This window comes from Schistocerca piceifrons, chromosome 3 (assembly GCF_021461385.2).
Source record: "Schistocerca piceifrons isolate TAMUIC-IGC-003096 chromosome 3, iqSchPice1.1, whole genome shotgun sequence".
In the NCBI taxonomy this organism is placed as follows: Eukaryota; Metazoa; Arthropoda; class Insecta; order Orthoptera; family Acrididae; genus Schistocerca; species Schistocerca piceifrons.
This window is the reverse complement of record NC_060140.1, coordinates 835,467,987-835,487,227: the sequence shown is the minus strand read 5'-3', so window position 1 is coordinate 835,487,227 and position 19,241 is coordinate 835,467,987. Positions and strand designations below refer to the sequence as shown.

Sequence of the window (19,241 nt, the reverse complement as noted above, 5' to 3'; positions counted from 1 at the left end):
ACACCAGTACAGCTACAGTGAGCTAGTTGAGGACACTATGTCAGTAATTCAATTCTGGGATGAGGGGTTGTCAGTTGGGAGTGAGGGAATGGAGAAAGGAGACAGCACAACCCCTTGTTCCAGTAAACCTGCAAACTGCAGTCCCTGCACTCAGTATTCATCCAGCACAATGTGCCTGTATGCGCAGGTGTGTGTGTGTAAAATTTACCATAGGTATTTCGTTTTTACTGAGTAATATGTTGTCATGCAAGATGTTTTTTCTTTATGTGTCTATGGCATATGCATTGTTCCAGAGCATTATATTTTATTCCACATTTTTGTATAAAAATACCTACTGATCAAGATTAAACAAAAAATGGAAGATCCAGGATAGCATGTAACAATATTGTGAAAAGGATAGTTGTTACTCACCATATAGTGGAGACAGTGAGTCACAGATAGTATGTGTGAGTTGTGTTTGCGTGGTGTGTATGTGTGTGTCTGTTGTTTTTGATGAAGCCCTTTTTAGCCGAAAGCTTATTGTGTGAAAGCCTTTTTGTTGAGCTTATCTGTGACTCAGCATCTCTGCTACATGGTGAGTAGCAACCATCCTTTTCATAATATTGTTACATTCCATCCTGCAGTTTGTATTGTTTGAGAACTTAACAAGCTTTCTGATGAATCCTTTCTCAAGCTAGACTATGTACACACACACACACACACACACACACCAGTACAGCTACAGTGAGCTAGTTGAGGACACTATGTCAGTAATTCAATTCTGGGATGAGGGGTTGTCAGTTGGGAGTGAGGGAATGGAGAAAGGAGACAGCACAACCCCTTGTTCCAGTAAACCTGCAAACTGCAGTCCCTGCACTCAGTATTCATCCAGCACAATGTGCCTGTATGCGCAGGTGTGTGTGTGTAAAATTTACCATAGGTATTTCGTTTTTACTGAGTAATATGTTGTCATGCAAGATGTTTTTTCTTTATGTGTCTATGGCATATGCATTGTTCCAGAGCATTATATTTTATTCCACATTTTTGTATAAAAATACCTACTGATCAAGATTAAACAAAAAATGGAAGATCCAGGATAGCATGTAACAATATTGTGAAAAGGATAGTTGTTACTCACCATATAGTGGAGACAGTGAGTCACAGATAGTATGTGTGAGTTGTGTTTGCGTGGTGTGTATGTGTGTGTCTGTTGTTTTTGATGAAGCCCTTTTTAGCCAAAAGCTTATTGTGTGAAAGCCTTTTTGTTGAGCTTATCTGTGACTCAGCATCTCTGCTACATGGTGAGTAGCAACCATCCTTTTCATAATATTGTTACATTCCATCCTGCAGTTTGTATTGTTTGAGAACTTAACAAGCTTTCTGATGAATCCTTTCTCAAGCTAGACTATGTACACACACACACACACACACACACACACACACACACCAGTACAGCTACAGTGAGCTAGTTGAGGACACTATGTCAGTAATTCAATTCTGGGATGAGGGGTTGTCAGTTGGGAGTGAGGGAATGGAGAAAGGAGACAGCACAACCCCTTGTTCCAGTAAACCTGCAAACTGCAGTCCCTGCACTCAGTATTCATCCAGCACAATGTGCCTGTATGCGCAGGTGTGTGTGTGTAAAATTTACCATAGGTATTTCGTTTTTACTGAGTAATATGTTGTCATGCAAGATGTTTTTTCTTTATGTGTCTATGGCATATGCATTGTTCCAGAGCATTATATTTTATTCCACATTTTTGTATAAAAATACCTACTGATCAAGATTAAACAAAAAATGGAAGATCCAGGATAGCATGTAACAATATTGTGAAAAGGATAGTTGTTACTCACCATATAGTGGAGACAGTGAGTCACAGATAGTATGTGTGAGTTGTGTTTGCGTGGTGTGTATGTGTGTGTCTGTTGTTTTTGATGAAGCCCTTTTTAGCCGAAAGCTTATTGTGTGAAAGCCTTTTGTTGAGCTTATCTGTGACTCAGCATCTCTGCTACATGGTGAGTAGCAACCATCCTTTTCATAATATTGTTACATTCCATCCTGCAGTTTGTATTGTTTGAGAACTTAACAAGCTTTCTGATGAATCCTTTCTCAAGCTAGACTATGTACACACACACACACACACACACACACCAGTACAGCTACAGTGAGCTAGTTGAGGACACTATGTCAGTAATTCAATTCTGGGATGAGGGGTTGTCAGTTGGGAGTGAGGGAATGGAGAAAGGAGACAGCACAACCCCTTGTTCCAGTAAACCTGCAAACTGCAGTCCCTGCACTCAGTATTCATCCAGCACAATGTGCCTGTATGCGCAGGTGTGTGTGTGTAAAATTTACCATAGGTATTTCGTTTTTACTGAGTAATATGTTGTCATGCAAGATGTTTTTTCTTTATGTGTCTATGGCATATGCATTGTTCCAGAGCATTATATTTTATTCCACATTTTTGTATAAAAATACCTACTGATCAAGATTAAACAAAAAATGGAAGATCCAGGATAGCATGTAACAATATTGTGAAAAGGATAGTTGTTACTCACCATATAGTGGAGACAGTGAGTCACAGATAGTATGTGTGAGTTGTGTTTGCGTGGTGTGTATGTGTGTGTCTGTTGTTTTTGATGAAGCCCTTTTTAGCCGAAAGCTTATTGTGTGAAAGCCTTTTTGTTGAGCTTATCTGTGACTCAGCATCTCTGCTACATGGTGAGTAGCAACCATCCTTTTCATAATATTGTTACATTCCATCCTGCAGTTTGTATTGTTTGAGAACTTAACAAGCTTTCTGATGAATCCTTTCTCAAGCTAGACTATGTACACACACACACACACACACACACACACACACACACACACACACACACCAGTACAGCTACAGTGAGCTAGTTGAGGACACTATGTTAGTAATTCAATTCTGGGATGAGGGGTTGTCAGTTGGGAGTGAGGGAATGGAGAAAGGAGACAGCACAACCCCTTGTTCCAGTAAACCTGCAAACTGCAGTCCCTGCACTCAGTATTCATCCAGCACAATGTGCCTGTATGCGCAGGTGTGTGTGTGTAAAATTTACCATAGGTATTTCGTTTTTACTGAGTAATATGTTGTCATGCAAGATGTTTTTTCTTTATGTGTCTATGGCATATGCATTGTTCCAGAGCATTATATTTTATTCCACATTTTTGTATAAAAATACCTACTGATCAAGATTAAACAAAAAATGGAAGATCCAGGATAGCATGTAACAATATTGTGAAAAGGATAGTTGTTACTCACCATATAGTGGAGACAGTGAGTCACAGATAGTATGTGTGAGTTGTGTTTGCGTGGTGTGTATGTGTGTGTCTGTTGTTTTTGATGAAGCCCTTTTTAGCCGAAAGCTTATTGTGTGAAAGCCTTTTTGTTGAGCTTATCTGTGACTCAGCATCTCTGCTACATGGTGAGTAGCAACCATCCTTTTCATAATATTGTTACATTCCATCCTGCAGTTTGTATTGTTTGAGAACTTAACAAGCTTTCTGATGAATCCTTTCTCAAGCTAGACTATGTACACACACACACACACACACACACACACACACACACACACCAGTACAGCTACAGTGAGCTAGTTGAGGACACTATGTTAGTAATTCAATTCTGGGATGAGGGGTTGTCAGTTGGGAGTGAGGGAATGGAGAAAGGAGACAGCACAACCCCTTGTTCCAGTAAACCTGCAAACTGCAGTCCCTGCACTCAGTATTCATCCAGCACAATGTGCCTGTATGCGCAGGTGTGTGTGTGTAAAATTTACCATAGGTATTTCGTTTTTACTGAGTAATATGTTGTCATGCAAGATGTTTTTTCTTTATGTGTCTATGGCATATGCATTGTTCCAGAGCATTATATTTTATTCCACATTTTTGTATAAAAATACCTACTGATCAAGATTAAACAAAAAATGGAAGATCCAGGATAGCATGTAACAATATTGTGAAAAGGATAGTTGTTACTCACCATATAGTGGAGACAGTGAGTCACAGATAGTCACAACAAAAATACTGTCAGAAAGTGATCTTTTGGCCAACAAGGCCTTCATCAGAAATAAACAGCATAAACACATACACACACACTCAAACAAATGCAATTCACACACAAATGACCACAGTCTCTGGCTGCCGAGACCAAACTGTGAGCAGCAGTGCACATTGGGAGAGGTATCTGAGTGGTGGGAATAAGGAAGCGGCAAAGGGGGAGAGGGGAAGGGGGAGGGATAACAGGGTAGGGGTCTGGGATGGTAAAGTGCTGCTCGTGGGAGTGTACATGGATGAGATTGAGAGCGGGTAGGGTAGCTAAGTGCAGGAGGGAAGTCAGACAGAGGTTGGGGGTAGTGGGAAAGGAGAGAAGTAAAAAGGGAGAGTGTGTGTTGATGGAATAGAGAACTGTGTAGTGCTGGAATGGGAACAGGGAAGGGGATAGATGGGTAAGGGCATGGGCTAACGAAGATTGAGACCACGAGGATTACGGAAATGTAGGGTATATTGTAGTAAGAGTTCCCATGTGCGCAATTTAGAAAAAATGGTGTTGGTAGGAAGGATCCAGATGGTACAGGCTGTGAAGCAGTCATTGAAGTGAAGAATGTCATGTTGGGTAGCGTGCACAGCAAATGGATGATCTGGCTGTTTCTTGGGCACAGTTTGTCAGTGGCATTCATGTGGACAAACAGCTTTTTGTTGTCATGCCCACATAGAATGCAGCCCAGTGGTTGCATCTTAGCTTGTAGATCACATGACTGGTTTCATAGGTAGCCATGGCTTGGATGACGTAGGTGATATTTGTGATTGGACTGGAGTAGGTGATGGTGGGAGGATGTATGGGACAAGTCTTGCATCTAGATCTATTACAGGGACATGAGCCATAAGGCAAGATGTTTGGAGCTGGGGCTGTGTAGGGATTGACAAGGATATTTTGTTGGTTTGGTGGGTGATGGAATACCACTGTGGGATGAGTGGAAGGACAGTGGGTAGCACATTCCTCATTTCAAGGAGCAATGAGAGGTAGTCAAAACCTTGGTGGAGAATGTAATTCAGTTGCTCCAGTCCTGGGTGGTACTGAGTCAGGGCAAATGCTCCTCTGTGGCTGAACGGTGGGACTTGGGAGTGCTGGGTGATTGGAAAGATATGACACAGGAGATGTGTTTTTGTACAAGATTGAGGAGAGGGGTTACTTACAATCTATGATGGCCTCAGTCTGAGGCCTGTGTATTTTGAGAGGGATTGTTTGTCACTACAGATGCAACAGGCATGGTTGTCTAGGCTTTATGGAAGGGACTTCTTGGTGTGGAAGGGGTGGCAGCTGTCGAAATGGAGGTATTACTGGTGGTTGGTAGGTTTGATATGGACAGAGGTACTGCTGTAGCTGTCTTTCAAAACCATCTCCTGTCCGACTCAACCCAACAGGCCATCTTCCTCAGTGTTGACCTCTACCTCACAGATGGTTACATCAGTATCTCTGTCCATATCAAACCTACCAACCACCAGCAATACCTCCACTTCGGCAGCACCCACCAATTCCATACCAAGAAGTCCCTTCCGTACAGCGTAGCAACCCATGCCCATCACATATATATCCCTCTCGACATACACCGAGGGTCTCACTGAGGCCTTCACAGACCATAATTACCCTCCCAATTTTGTACAAAAAGCACATCTCATGTGCCTTATACTTCATAAATTTCTGCAGCTTTTTTGTTGAGATTTACGAAGAATTCTGTCCCCCATTGTTGTTTGAAAGTATCCATGATGACAGGTCTCAAAATACGAGTGCACTAAATCAGTAATCCCGACACAACTGATGTTCAGAGCAGACAGACCTAGGGCATGCTGTGAAGTTAAGGGTCGCCACCCACCTGACTTAAATGGCCTGAATGTGGTGGAACCTGTTGGGGTGTGGCGGAAAAGTATATTTAATGACTTTTGGGACACACCTTGTATACTTTTCAAAAGCAGCATCTGAATATGTCTCACAACCTGACTCGAAGCTTCAATCTGCCAGCACCTCTCTGCTACAGAAGTGCTTGTTCGTACCTTGCTGGACAATCTTTCTTGGGAGAAGGAACATAGTGATGCAGTGACTTAGCCAGTGCATAGAAGCTGTTCCCAATATGAATCATTCACCCTGCTGTGGAGTGTGTCCTGCAAAAAAACTTGTCTCAGATGGCTCACTTGTTAAAAGCATCGCCCATAAAACAGAGGTCAGGCATCAGTTCTGATAACGTCAACAGTTTTAATCAGCCAAGATATTTCGTTACATCATACATTCTGCTGCAAAGTGAATGGTCAATTCTGCCATCTTTTTCTGTATTAAATTATAATAAATGTAATCATACTTGAAACATAATTATGTTCACTTAATTAAGTGTTGTTTTACATTATAGGTTTGTTGTAACAGGGACTACATTATGACAAGATTCAAGAAATACGAGAAGATCACCTGGTTCCATGCATTGTATCCTACTATAAAAAGCCTCTGTTAATCCATGATGGATATATGCAGTGGCTCTTTGATCACACCGGCAAACGATATCTTGATATGTTTGGAGGAGTTGTAACTGTTAGTGTTGGACATTGTCATCCGTAAGTAGCTTATAATGTCTGTTTTACATAACAATTATATTTCTGATCAAAGAGAGAAGTCCACTTATCAGCTGATGTAACAGGAGCCACTGTATTAGAGCTGACATGTACACAGAGTTGGGCAGAATCTGTTACTTTCAGAATTCTGTAAAACTTGTTACATGCAGACATATTCTAACACCAACAAATGAAATATGTAATTGACAGTTGTGGATGCTATACAAACAAAACACTAATTTTAGTTAGATTTGGTAATAGCTTATCTCTTTTTAAACATCACTCCTGAATTTTGTAGACATTCACTGTGGCCACAGGTGTGAGCATTTGGGCGTTTGCATAGTTGTGTGTGTGTGTGTGTGTGTGTGTGTGTGTGTGTGTGTGTGTGTGCGCCCGCGCGCACCCATGACTGTGTGTGCACTGGTTTTCAGATTTGTACAAGACATTCACTGTGGCCACAGGTGTGAGCATTTGGGCGTTTGCATAGTTGTGTGTGTGTGTGTGTGTGTGTGTGTGTGTGTGTGTGTGTGTGTGTGTGTGTGTGCGCACGCATGAGTGTGTGTGCACTTTTGCTAGGGAAAGACGAAGAGTTCGAAAGCTAGTGTAAATTCTGTATTCTCTTGTCTGTTTCTGTATGTCACACAAGTCAGCTTTGGGCAAGTGATTGCCTTTATTTTACCTATTATTCCATCTAGGAACTACCATTATTGTTAGGCAGTTGTTTGCATAGTTGTGTGTGTGTTTGTGTGTGTGTGTGTGTGTGTGTGTGTGTGTGTGTGTGTGTGTGTGTGCGTGTGCGCGCGCACGCATGAGTGTGTGTGCACTTTTGCTAGGGAAAGAGCAAGAGTTTGAAAGCTAGTGTAAATTCTGTAGTCTCTTGTCTGTTTCTGTATGTCACACAAGTCAGCTTTGGGCAAGTGATTGCCTTTATTTTACCTATTATTCCATCTAGGAACTACCATTATTGTTAGGCAGTTGTTTGCATAGTTGTGTGTGTGTTTGTGTGTGTGTGTGTGTGTGTGTGTGTGTGTGTGTGTGCGTGTGCGCGCGCACGCATGAGTGTGTGTGCACTTTTGCTAGGGAAAGAGCAAGAGTTTGAAAGCTAGTGTAAATTCTGTAGTCTCTTGTCTGTTTCTGTATGTCACACAAGTCAGCTTTGGGCAAGTGATTGCCTTTATTTTACCTATTATTCCATCTAGGAACTACCATTATTGTTAGACAGTGGTGTAGTGATTGTTGATTCTGTTGATGGGTTGCCTTTCTGTATACTTTGATGACACTGAGGAGGAAGTTCGGGTCGGTTACACCAAACAACACTCCCATTTTGCAGTAGTTCGTTTATTCACCTCTTTACACAAGCAAGACTTACAAAGAACTGACATGGCGGAACTGTTCAAAGATAATCTTAGCTTAGTTCAAAGACGATACTCAGATCGATGATGGTGTCAACCTCATCAGGGCCACATAGCCCCCCCCCCCCCCTGCAGTACAGAGTACTCTTGAGAAGCTGGGGGGGGGGGGGAGGGTGACTATGGCGTCAGCAGGGGTGGTCCGCGGGAGCCGGATCACGGTCAGCTCGACAGTGTCGTCGGTGAGCTGTGTGGGTAGATGTCGTGAAGGAAGGTTCGGCCACCGAACCTGGAAGTCGTTGAAGTGAGCCGGACGTCGTATTGGGCGTGCTGGTCGTGCAGTGAAAAGTAGGCCGGAGGTTTGTGGGTGCAACGGAGCGACGACGATGATGTCTCCGGTGGGCGTGGCGAACACACGAAAGACTGGCGAAGGGCCTGGCGGCAAGGGCGTGATCGTAGGTAAGCTCGACGTGGGGAGGGGCATGTGGTCACTCGACGGAGTGTGTGAGACCGGAGTAGGGGGTGAGGTCAGACGAGAGCTCGACGATTGGAGCTGGAAGTCACTCGATTGAGTGTGTAAGTCCGATGTGGAGGGAGTGGTTGGAGCGTCGTGAGCCACGACAGTGAGTGGCGTGGTCGTGGCCTGAAGGGGGGTGGAAGAAGGCTCAACATGAGCAGGCTTAAGTCTGTTGAGAGAGACTGTGACAGCTGAATCTTTCATCTGGATATCATAGGTGTTGGCTGAGCGCCAGAGAACTCAGTACAGGCCGGTATATAGAGGTTGGAGGGGAGCATGGACAGTGTCATCTCGGAGCATGACGTACTCGCAATTGTCCAGAGATTTCGGGACATGAACCTTAGGGCGGGAATGGCTGGCGGGCGGAGGGATGTGGAGGTTGATGAAGTGGTGTCTGACGCGGTCCACGAAGGAAGGTAAGTCAGACTGAGGGAAAGAAGCAGAAGGGCTCACGAGTTCGCCAGGGAGAACAATGTTCTGGCCGTATATGAACTCGGCTATTGTGCCTTTGAGATCTTTGTTATAGATCACACGAATGCTGAGTAGCACAAGGGGAAGGGCCTCCATCCATAGAGAGTCGTGGCATCAAAGAGCCGCCTTGAAAGTGCGGTGCCAGCACTCAACTAGCCCGTTACTTTGCAGGTGATACGCTTTGGTATGGATGCGCCGGATGCCGCAAATGTTACAAATCTCATTGAACAGGACCGACTCAAATTGCCTGCCCTGGTCAGTCATGATGACAGCTGGACATCTGAAACGCGATACCCATGACTCGACGAAAGTTCGAGCAACAGTTTCTGCCGTAATATTGGGGAGGAGGACAGTCTCAACCCAGTGAGTTGTTTGGTTGATAGACGAGAGAACATAACGAAAGCCGTTAGAGGGGAGGAGAGGGCCGACAATGTCAATATGAATATGCTGGAAACACCCAGGAGGTATCGAAAAGGCGCCAAGCGTGGAAGCGTGGCAAAGTGTGCTTGTGTACTTTGCATCATTGGCATGCAGATCAGGGGCATGCCCATTGCTATCAATCCTTGTTGACATTTCTCGACACAAAGCACTCCGCTACGAGGTGGGCAGACGCATGAACACTGGGGTGGGCTAAATTATGCAGAGCATTGAAGACAGCTCGACGGAGCGTGGTTGGGATGAGGGGGTGTAACGTGTCCGTACTGTCGTCGCACCAGATGTCACCAGAAATACCAGGAAAGGTGGTGCGGACGAAGTGTTGTGAAGAGGTAGAGTCTGAAATCAGGTTTTGTGTGTCCTTGTTGGCGGGTATGAGGTTAGGCAGTTCAGAGAGGTCTAATAGCGAATGGACGGCGTCGACTCATGAAAGGAAATCAGCAACTATATTGTCAGCACCTTTTATGTGTCTGACATGGGTGGTGAACTGAGATATGTATCTGAAGCGGCGAAGAGGCGGGTCAGCTGGCAGGTTTGTAATGGCCCCAGGCAGGGGTTTGTGGTCTGTTAAAACATAGAAAGGGCATCCCTCAACATCAGTCTTAAAGTGCTTGATCGCTTCGTAGACCGCGAGCAACTCCCTGTCAAACGCGAAATATTTCCATTGTGCATTGGTGAGCTTGCGCGAGAAGAACTGCAGAGGCGAAGTCCGGCCATCGATTGTCTGGCAGTATCGCTCGCGTCTGTGGTGATGAAAAGCTGCACATTGGGATGAGGATGCGCGATGTTGCAGGCCTCGGCAAGAAGATTTTTGAGGGCAGTCGAAGAGGCAGTAATAGCAGGGGTCCATGGAACGGGCCGAGATCCAGAAGTCTTGGTGCCTGCCAAAGCGTCCGTCAGCGGAGCCTGAATCTCCACAGCCCGAGGTAGATGTCGGTGATAATAATTAACTGTTCCAGAAAGCACCGGAGCTCTTTGAACGACAAAGGTCTGGGTAGGTTTAGTATTGTTTGTACTTTCTTAGGGGGCGGTGAAATGCCATTGGCAGAGACCCGAAAACCAAGAAAAGTGACAGCGGGTTGATGTAGCTGTAATTTGTCCTGGTTGGTCTCAATGCCTGCTGCCGCGAGAGTGTTTATAACAGTTTGCACATGTCGAATGTTGTCCTCGACGGAGGAGCTGAACACAAGAATGTCATCAAGATAGGCAAAGCAGAATTTTAGTTCGAATAGCACTTCGTTGACCGAAGGGCATGAATCGAAAGTGAAACAAACCGATCAGAGTGGTGATTGCTGTCTTCTCGATGTCTTCAGGTGCCATGGGGATCTGGTGGTAGGCCTGTTTGCAATCAAAGGCAGAGAACGTGGTCGCACCTGCGAGGGAACTGGTAAAGTCAGCAATGTGGGGTATGAGGTAGGTGTCCATAATTGTTCATGCGTTTAGTCGACGGCAGTCTCCGCACATGTGCCACGACCCGTCTTTCTTGGGTGTCATATGTATGGGCGTAGACCAGCTACTGGCAGAGGGTTCAATGACGCTGGAGCTTAGTAGTTCAGAAATCTGTTTTTTAAGGTTGGAGAGGTGCTCGGGACAAAGTCGACGTGGTTTACTGGAGATTGGGGGAGCTGGCGTGAGCTGAAGTTTGTGAGCAGTGCCGTTGGTGATGACAGAAATGTTGCCGGTGGCGCAATGTGTGACGGGTGGGGCGGGCAAGGTGTGGTCGTGGTGTTCAGAGCCACTCGGCGGATCCGACGGGAGCCGAGGCGGCAAAGTGTCCCAGGAGTCAACGCGACGAGATGGCCACCGGCCCGAAGCAGTGGCACCAAGGCCAGGTGAGGTCGGTAGAGCTCATTAGCCGTTAGTGAGTCCATTGTCCGAGGGCGCGGCCTGTGGCAGCACGGTCGCGGGCGAAGCACTAGGCGCAAGTCCACTGTTTGTGTTGTCACTGGCGGTCGCACGGCAGCGCTCAGGAGCCGAAGTTGCATAATTTGAGGTGCTGTCCGCGAGGGGAGGCGTAGGAGCTATCAGTTTGGGAACACGTGACGCTCGTCGCGCATGCGTACTGGTGTCCGGCCAAGTGTCAAACACTGCCATGTTATGTGATAGTGGCCCTGTAGAACTGTCAGTAAAGTTATGGCAGACTTGATAGTACAGTTGCGAGGAGTAGCGGGAGATAAGCACACGGGGGCTCGATTGCTGGTATTGCAAGCAGATTCGGTGCACTTACTGACCTTGCTTAGTCCTTGCTGTAGTGTAATTCCTTTGCTGCATTGGTGAGCTTGAGCTGTGTTTTGTGGAGCCAGAGGGAGAGCTTGAAGTTTTCCTTGCGTAGGTGAGCCACGTGTTCAAGCTCGACAAGGCACTTATGCGTCGTTTCTTGTAATGTTGTCAACAGAGACAAGCATGTACGGATGAGATGAGCCCTGACCGATGTGCCACAGGGGAGAGGGGGGGGGGGGGTTGCTCGACGGGGCACAGGGGATGTGGGAAGTGAGCCTTGGACGGATGGGGTACACAGTGTTTTGCACTAGGTCCGGTGAAATTTTGTGCTGTCGCAAGAAGTCAATGCCTAGTATAGGTTCGTCAATTTCGCACACTAAAAAAGTCCACTCAAGTTTGCAGTTTGCGGAGAGTGAGCCAACTTGTGAAGTTGAACACGAGCATTGTAGTTTAGTTGAATTCACGACTTGCAGTGAAATATGATGAGGGCGGATGTTCGACGACGCTAAGGACGTGGGCAGCAGCGAAACATTGACGCCTGTGTCCACTAGGAAAAGGTATCCCGACGAAATGTCTTTAATGTAAAGTCGTCCACAATTAACCGGTTGTTCCCGGACAGAATGGAGCACTGGGAAGTGCCTGTCATGTTGTGCGCAGGAGGCGGCACCCAAACCTACCTGCGATTGGGGTTTGGGAAGTAGCAGGGTGGTCTGCAGTTCCGTGCCGCCACACCAAACTGTGTGTGGAAGTAACAGTATGGGTAGTGCAATTGCACTTCCTGTGGAAAGTTCGCTGCCAGTGGTGGTGGCCGAGGTTCGGTGGCCGCAGCAGGTTCGGTTGTAGGAGGGGGCATGGCCGCGGGAAGAGCCGGTGATTTCCCAGTTTCTTGTTTACTGCTTCTCGGAGCGAGCAGAACGGTCAGCACAGTATGGCCCGGCCGCGTCCAGCCGCAGGGCGATTAGCCTGAACCTGAGATTTGTCAGGTAGGCAGTGGCTGGCGAAGTGGAGCAGTGATGCATCGTGTAGCTTGTCAGCAATTGTCATTTGTTGCTCGACAGGTTCACAAGGCCTTTGAGCCAGAGCAAAGCGAATGTGAGGAGATAGTTTATCTGACCAGATGGCGAGGAGAGCTTTGTCAGAGAATAGATCGGCGCTGACCAGGGCTTGTAGCCGTCTCCAGAGCTGGGAAGGTTTGTCGTTGCCTAGTTGCTCGACCTGGAGCACTTGCCGTATTGCTGCCTTAGTTGAGCGTGCAAGCCGACGTAGAACTGTATCTTTGGCTAGAGTGTATCGAGTAGGTGAGTCCGGGGCATTGACCAGGTCAGCAATGAAGTCCTCCTGGTCGTGCAGGTGTGTGATGAGGCACGGAAACCTGGTTGACTCATCGAGTTTGTAACGGTCGAACACTTCGTCCGCAATGTTGAACCAGGTTATAGCTCTGTCGGGATCAAACGGCGGCAGCGTAGGTAAGTGTTGTAGAATGTTCAGAAGAAAAGGTTGAGTTGAATTTGTTGGGGCACTGCCTGAAACGAGCTGTTGTTGCTGTAGTATTTCAGGAGAGTGTGCCTCCAGGGGATGTGGTAACGATGGCTGTTCGAGAGGTAGCGTGAAGGTTACATGTTGTGGTTGAGCGTGATCCGTTGCGACGCGGAAGGCCAATGCAGGTGAGACACCATAATGTGTTGATTGTGGTTGCGGAAGCTCAACATGTTGCGGGTGTGTTCGGATTGACGCGTCGCGGAGGACCGACATGGATGAGGCACCGAGATGTGCCGAGAATGAGAGCGGTTGATCGACTGGAACCGGCACGTGGGCGACAGATGAGAAAAAGTTCAAAGTTTGAGAATGTGTGTTAGTCTGCAGAAAGCTCGATGTATGATCCTGTGTTGCAGGAAGGCTGCGGAGGTGCGGGCTGTCCAGAAGCACAGTGTGGGAAATGATGTCAAATGTGAGACAGAATGTATGAAAGTTCACTGTTGATACTCACTCCACTCAAAATGGTGTGCAGATAAGGTGAATGTTGTGGCACAAAACACTGAGGCGAAGCAGTGGGACAGAGGTAGAGGTCAGGGACAGATAACAAGTTATTGTTCCTGTTGCAGGCCGAGGTATTGAAGTAGGAAGGCAAGTGCTGATGCTGAACTGAGGCAGGCGCGGGTGTGGTCGGATGCTGAGTAGGTTGACCTGTGAATGAAGCAGTTCCGGCCACGTGGCAGGTGTCCATGTGGTACTGCACGGATTGCAGCATGGCAAATCGTTGTCCTGGTGGTGGTAGGTTGTCCAGAGAAGCATTTATAGAAATCGGCATTGGTCCCGCACTGCATGGAGATCCGTAAGAGGTAACTGCACAGTCGGTCAGGGAGGGTACATGTGGTGGGAACAAAGGCGTTTAATAGCCGGAGTCATGCACACTCCTAACCTCACTTATTGTTGCAGGCTCAATAACGTCCGGCGAAATGGGCATAATCGTCGAGTGAGAGGCATCGTGTTGCAGTCCTGGCAGGTGTACATCGCCCGCAACACAATGCATGTCGATCACAAAATCCGGCATTAGGTGTTGGGCCGAAGTCATTGTTCGATTTGCTGTGTCAATGTAATAAACGTGAAAATAACTGACGCAGAGGTCGGACACAGTAAAATGGCAAAAATGGAAGACGTTACAACTTGGGGTCACCAGTGAGGAGGAAGTTCGGATCGGTTACACCAAACAACACTCCCATTTTGCAGTAGTTCATTTATTCACCTCTTTACACAAGAAAAACTTACAAAGAACTGACATTGTGAAACTGTTCAAAGATGATCTTAGCTTAGCTCAAAGATGATACTCAGATCGATGCTGGTGTCGACATCATTGGTGCCACAACACTTTGAAATAGATTAATCTGCTACTCACCACACAAAGGAGGCATTATTATTAAACTATCGCGCAAAGTCTGCATCTAAATAGATACTCTGCAAGTCACCGCATGGTATGTGTTGGAGGGTACTAGTAGTTAATTTCCTTTCCAGTTCCACTCACAAATAGAGAGAGGGAAAAACGGCTGCCTATATGCCTCCATATGAGCCCAAATTTCTCATTGTATGTTGGTGGCATTAGAATTATTCAGTGTTCAGCCTCAAAAGCCAGTTCTGTAAATTTTCTTAATAGTGTTTCTTGAAAACAAGATCACCTTCCCTCTAGGGATTCCCAACTGAATTCCCAAAACATCTTAGTAACACTTACATGTTATTCGAACCTAACAGTAACTAATCTAGCATGCCGCTTCTGATTTGCTTTGATGTCTTCTTTCAATTCGGCCTGGTACGGATCCCAAACACTTGAGCAGTACTCAAGAATAGGCCACATCAGTGTCCTCTATGCAGCCTCACTTGCAGGTGAACCTCTCTTTCCTAAAATACTCCTAATAAACTGAAATCAACCTATAACCTTCCCTGCCACAGTTCTCACATGCTCATTTCATTTTGTATTGCTTTGCAACATTATGCCCAGATATTTAAATGACTTGACTGTGTCAAGGAGGACACTGGTAATACTGTAACCAAACATTACAAGTTTGTTCTCCCTACTCACCCACGTTAACCTACATTTTTCCCCATTTAGAGCTAGCTGCCATTCATCATGACAACTAGAAATTTTGTCTAAGTCATCTTGTTTCTTCCAACAGTCACTCAACTTCAACACCTTATCATACACCACAGCATCAGCAAACAACCGCAGATTGCTGCCCACCCTGTCTGCCAAATCATTTATGTTTATAGAGAACAGCTGTCAAAGTTGTATACCTGCCTATGAGTGTTTTCAGGGATGTGGCGACGAAGTATAAGAGGCTGTTAGGTGCAGCATCAGGAGGCTGTGCTGGGGGCAGAAGATGATGATGATGATGAGAGAAGCAGAGGACTACCATGCCTGTGTGCTGCAGGGATAAAATATGTGTGTGTACTGTAGTGGGAGTAGGGAAGGGGATAGGCAGGTAGAGGTGACGGACTAGTGAAGGCAGAGGCCAGAAAGGTTATGGGAGCGTAGGATATGTTGCAGAGAGAGTTCCCATTTACACAATTCAGAAATTCTGGTGCCAATGGAAAAATTGGATTGTGAAGCAGTTGAAGTCACACAAATTCTGTTGGGTAGCATGCTCCGCAACCGGGTGGTCCAGCTGTAACATGGCCAGTTTGGCAGTTGCCATTCATACTTGTTAGTGGTCATTTTTTGAGTTATCAGTCTTCTGACTGGTTTGATGTAGCCCACCACGTATTCCTTTCCTGCGTCAACCTCTTCATCTCAGAATAGCACTTGTAGCCTTTATCCTCGATTGTTTGCTGGATGTATTCCAGTCTCTGCCTTCTTATACAGGTTTTACCCTCTGCAGCTCCATCTGGTACCATGGAAGTTATTCCCTGGTGTTTTAACAGATGTCCTAACATCCTGTCCCCTTTTCTTGTCAGAGCTTTCCATATATTCCTTTCCTTTCTAATTCTGTGCAGAACCTCCTTATTCCTTACCATATCAGTCCACCTAACTTTCAACATTTGTCTGTAGCACCACATCTCAGATGCTTAGATTCTCTTACATTCCAGTTTTCCCACAGTCCATGTTTAACTACCATACAGTGCTCTGTTCCAGATGTATATTCTCAGAAATTTCTTCCTCAAATTAAGGACTTTTGATACTAGTAGACTTCTGCTGTCCAGGAACGCTCACTTTTTGCCAGTGCTAGTCTGTTTTTGATGTCCTCCTTGCTCTGTCCATCAGGAGTTATTTTCGTACTTAGGTAGCAGAACTCCTTAACTTCATCTACTTCATGACCATCAATCCTCATAACTTTAAACCTGTTCTCATTTCTGCTACTTCTTGTTACTTCCATCTTTCTTCAGTTTACTCTCAGTCCATATTCTGTACTTACTAGAATGTTCATTCCATTCAGCAGATCTTGTAATTCTTCTTCACTTTCACTCAGGATAGCAATGTCATCAGTGAAGCTTATTCTTGGTATCCTTTCACCTCGAATTTTAATTCCATTCCTGAACCTTTCTTTTATTTCCATCACCACTTCTTCAATGTATAGATTGAACAGTAGGGGCAAAAGACTACATCCTTGTCTTAAACACTTTCTAATCCGAGCACTTAATTCTTGGTCTTCCACTATTGTTAATCCCTCTTGGTTCCTGTACAAGTTTTATATTACCCATCTCCCCCTATACCTTACCACTATTTTCCTCAGAATTTTGAACATCATGCACCATTTGATATTGTTGAATGCATTTTGAGGTTGACAGATCCTATGAATGTGTCTTGATTTTTCTTTAATCTTGCTTTCATTATCAACTGAAATGTCAGAACTGCCTCCCTGCTGACTTAACCTTTCTTAAAGCCAAAGAGATCATCACGTCACACCTCCTCTATATTCTTTTCTATTCTTCAACAATATTATGAAAAGGAAAGTTGCTACTCACCACATACCAGAGATGCCGAGTCGCAGATAAGCACAACAAAAACCTGTCACAAATAAGCTTTCAGCCAGCAAGGTCTTCATCAAAAATAGACGTGTGTGTGTGTGTGTGTGTGTGTGTGTGTTGTCTATTTTTGATGAAGGCCTTTGCTGACTGAAAGCTTATTTGTGACAGTCTTTTTGTTGTGCGTATCTGCAACTTAGCATCTCCAACATAAGGTGAGTAGCAGCTTTCCACTTCATAATATTGTTACATTCCAGCCTGGATTTTCCATTGCTTGATCTTTTCCGTTCTTCTGTATATTATTCTTGTCAGCAACATGGATGCGTGAGCTGTTAAGCTGATTGTCAGCTCCTTCGATCTCTGGAATTGTGTGGATGATTTTTTTCTGAAAGTCAGGTGGTATATCACCAGACTCAAGCATTCTAGTCACCAACATGAATAGTCATTTTTTCAACCACTTCCCTAAATGGTTTTAGAAGTTCAGATGGAATGCTCTTTATCCATTCTGCCTTATTTGATCTTAAGTCTTCCCCAAGTTCTTTCAAATTTTAATTCTAATACTGGATCCTCTATCTCTTCCATATTGAATCCTGTTTATTGCTCTACCACATCTGACAAGTCTTCCCCTTCATAGAGGCCTTCAATGTGCTCTTCCCATCCATCCACTTTCTCCTCTGCATTTAACAGTGGAATTCCCATTGCACACTTAATGTTACCATCATTGCATTTGAGTTCATCAAACGCTGTTTTGACTTTTCTATACACTGGGTCAGTTCTTCTAACAATCATTTCTTTTTAGATTTCTTCAAATTTTCCAATGCAGCCATTTCACCTAGTATCTCTGCACTACTTCTGACACTGCATGCCCAGACTAATAGAACATTAACATTTTGTTGGTTACTCATTCTTCCCGTGTGAATAGGAAGGTAGGGCAGCAAATGAGTTACAGTGATAGAGTTGTTCGTATCAGAATTGACAGCAAACCAACACTGACAGTGATAGTTCAGGTACACATGTGGTTGTCTCAAGGTGAAGATGAAGAGACACAGAAGCATGTGAGAATATTGAACAGGTAATTCAGTATGTACAGGAAGATAAAAGCTAATGGTCAGGAGGGACTGGAATATGGGATTGAGTGTTGTGGCAGGATGTATTGAAGACTGGTGTCAAGGTTTTGGGAATTGGGGATGTTATGTAGAGGGAGGTGGCATCAATAGTGATGATGACCCAGGTAAAGGAGCTGTGGAGAGTTGATCCTAACGCCAGTATTACTCCAGACTTATAGTCTCATTCCTGGTCACATCAATCAATTATATCCTCAGCCACAATTCTGTCTGTTTGTCATACATCGAACCCACTCTCTATACAGTTCAAAAATGTTGCACAGAGCATGAGTGTTATACTCATCTGCTACAACAGCATTATAAATCTGCAGTGCCTGAGAACTGTATACAGGCAAGCTATGCTTTGGACTATGAATAATGCCAGATATTAACATCTGTTTCATCCTTGTGGGATTCAGTTTTCAGAGTAGCTGTTGATACAGTTGCAAAAGGATATAATTAACTGTGTTGATTATTTTAACTTTGACAAAATGTGGGATCCAGCACTGGCAATTGTTAGATCACATGGACAATGTTATGCACCAAGTCAGCCAGAATTAGTGAAACAGCGACCTTCACAGAGGGGTCACAGTAACATATTTCATCTACATCTACAACTGTACTCTGCAAACCACCATGAGTATATTCCCAGTGTCATTACCCAAAGCCGGCTCTTCAAACTTTGTAATTATTCTTTCTAGGCATAGTTTACACCTATCTTCAAGAGTCTTCCACTTCATTGTCTTTAGAATCTCTGAAACATTCTCCCACAGATCAAAAAAGTCTGTGGCCGTTCATGCTGCTCTTCTCTGCATATGTTCAATATCCCCTGTTAGTCATACATGGTACAGGTCCCACACACTTGAGCAATATTCTATGCTGGGTCACACAGATGATTTGTAGGCAGTTGCCTTTCAGACTGATTGCATTTCCCCAGCATTCTATCAGAACACTTAAGTCTATGACCTACTTTCCTCATGACTGAGCACACCTAGAAAGTGTTGCATCCAGGTATGAGTTGGCCAATTACAGTCATAGGATACTATGTTTTTTTCATTTTGTGAAGGCCACAATTTTACATTTCTGAACATTTA

General features: G+C 45.0%; 1 protein-coding gene across 6 annotated transcripts in view; it reads left to right on the top strand.

The window, feature by feature from the left end:
- Positions 1 to 19,241, top strand: part of LOC124788095 (alanine--glyoxylate aminotransferase 2, mitochondrial-like) — a 165,096-nt gene that overhangs the window by 53,340 nt on the left and 92,515 nt on the right. For 3 of the 6 annotated variants that reach the window (XM_047255201.1, XM_047255202.1, XM_047255203.1), the window contains exon 3: positions 6,420 to 6,604. In XM_047255201.1, the coding sequence (XP_047111157.1) occupies positions 6,420 to 6,604 (185 nt within the window). Of the gene's footprint in view, positions 1 to 6,405; positions 6,605 to 19,241 lie in introns of all 6 variants that reach the window. The other 3 variants (XM_047255205.1, XM_047255204.1, XM_047255206.1) reach the window with 1 other exon arrangement.